The sequence below is a fragment of the Entamoeba histolytica genome, genomic scaffold, assembly GCF_000208925.1.
Source record: "Entamoeba histolytica HM-1:IMSS scf_1104750516989 genomic scaffold, whole genome shotgun sequence".
Lineage (NCBI taxonomy): Eukaryota > Evosea > Mastigamoebida > Endamoebidae > Entamoeba > Entamoeba histolytica.
In genome coordinates, this window is record NW_001915877.1 from 1 (window position 1) to 1,692 (window position 1,692).

The 1,692-nt window shown below is 25.2% G+C and overlaps 2 protein-coding genes across 2 annotated transcripts; one reads left to right on the forward strand and one right to left on the reverse strand.

Moving 5' to 3' along the window:
- Window positions 1–38: 38 nt before the first annotated feature.
- EHI_045920 (uncharacterized protein) lies at window positions 39–689 on the reverse strand (the record flags this gene model as incomplete). The annotated part of the gene is made up of 1 exon (XM_001914517.1): window positions 39–689. A coding segment is annotated over one exon (651 nt), but the record flags the coding sequence as incomplete, so codon positions are not given.
- Window positions 690–997: 308 nt separating this feature from the next.
- On the forward strand, window positions 998–1,692 carry EHI_045930 (uncharacterized protein; the record flags this gene model as incomplete). Its single annotated transcript, XM_001914518.1, has 1 exon — window positions 998–1,692. A coding segment is annotated over one exon (695 nt), but the record flags the coding sequence as incomplete, so codon positions are not given.

The following is a 1,692-nucleotide window of genomic DNA, read 5'->3' on the forward strand; positions in this document are numbered from 1 at the left end:
TCTTCTTCATTAATTATTTCATCATATCCTTTAATTACTTTAATTTGTTCTTCTAATACTTTTTTTGATTCTGTCATTCTGATATTACATAACCCAACATCACAAATATTTTTTCTTAATTCTAATTTATTTGTAAATGTACGTATTGTATCATAAATATACATAATATATCCATTTCCCATTAGTCCAATAGCTAATATTAACCCCCATGCATTAGATAATGTTAATGCAAACCCAAAATATTCTTGTCCACTTGTTATCAATTCATCTCCTTTAAAGAACCAAAATAATATGAAAAATATTATAAGTAACATAATTAATGTTCCATAAAATATAACATTTCTTTTAATACTTCTGATTAATTTTCTGATAAACGTAAAATCTCCTACAATGCTATAGGTTTGAACTATTGGAAATATTAAATAACATAATCCAAATTGTAAAATATAAATAATCCACCATATAACAATTAATACATTTTGATTAATATATAAAAAGTCTTTTTCCGATCTAAACGTTGACACAATGTCTAATGGCATTAATAATGGACTTAAAAATGCTAAATACCATCCTACAAATGAACAGAGCACAACATACCATCTTGTTTTTAATGGGTTAATATATTTAAAGAGAATTCCTAATGCCATAATTCCTGCTAATATAAAAATTAATACAATAGAAACCCACATTAGACTTAATGTTTTGATTTATGATTTATTTGTCTCTCTTTAAGTTCTTTCATTTTTTTTCTATTTGTCTTTTGTTCTATTTTATTTTTTTGTTGCAATTATTTTTGTGTTAGAATTTTCCTTTTTCTTTTTTGTTTTTCTCTTTTTTGTTTTTTGTTTTTTTCTTTTTCTCTTTTTTCTTTTTTCTTTTTTGTTTTTCTCTTTTTGCTTTTTTTTATTTCAATCTTCCTTAATTTGTTATTCTTTTTTATCATACTTGTTGTATTATTCACTTCTCTTAGACTACTAGATCTTCTAATTCATTCACCATGGAACAACGAAAGTCACACAGAAAAACACCAAAAGGGTTATACATATCTCGTAAGAAAGTTATTAATGCCTCACCAAAAGATTCAAAACGGAATAAGTTGGAAGAACTTCGGAAAGAATATCAAAAAGCAAAGACTGATGTTAATAAACGACAAGCATCAATTGTGGTGATTAGTGGAAAAGACTTAGAAAATCAACGAAAAGAAAAGAAAGAAGAAAAGATTCAAAAACAAAAAAATAAACAAAAAGAAGGTCGAAAGAAACAAAACATCGTTAATACAAATGCACAATGCATTTCACAAGAATTATATGATACAATTAAAGAAGAAGAAAGAAACAAATATATTGTTAGTTCATTAGCAATGTATAATTTAGGGGAATATTTTAGTAATAACCAAGAAAGGCTTATTCCAAAAATCAGAAAGTCAAGACACAACAAAGGAAGAAAAGAGGAAGAAATTAATATGGAGAGTATTGAAGAAATAATGGAGGAGTATAAAGAAATTAAAGGATTTACAAGATATGTTAAAAAGAGTCTTAGTGAAATGATAGAGAAAGGAAAAAAATATGGAGTTAATAAAGAAATAATAGTTAAAGTTGTAATGAAAAATTGTGGGAGTTATTTTGTTAAGAATTTAGGAAGAAGATGTTCTAAGTATATAAGAAAAATGAAAGAGAAAGAAGAAGAGACATT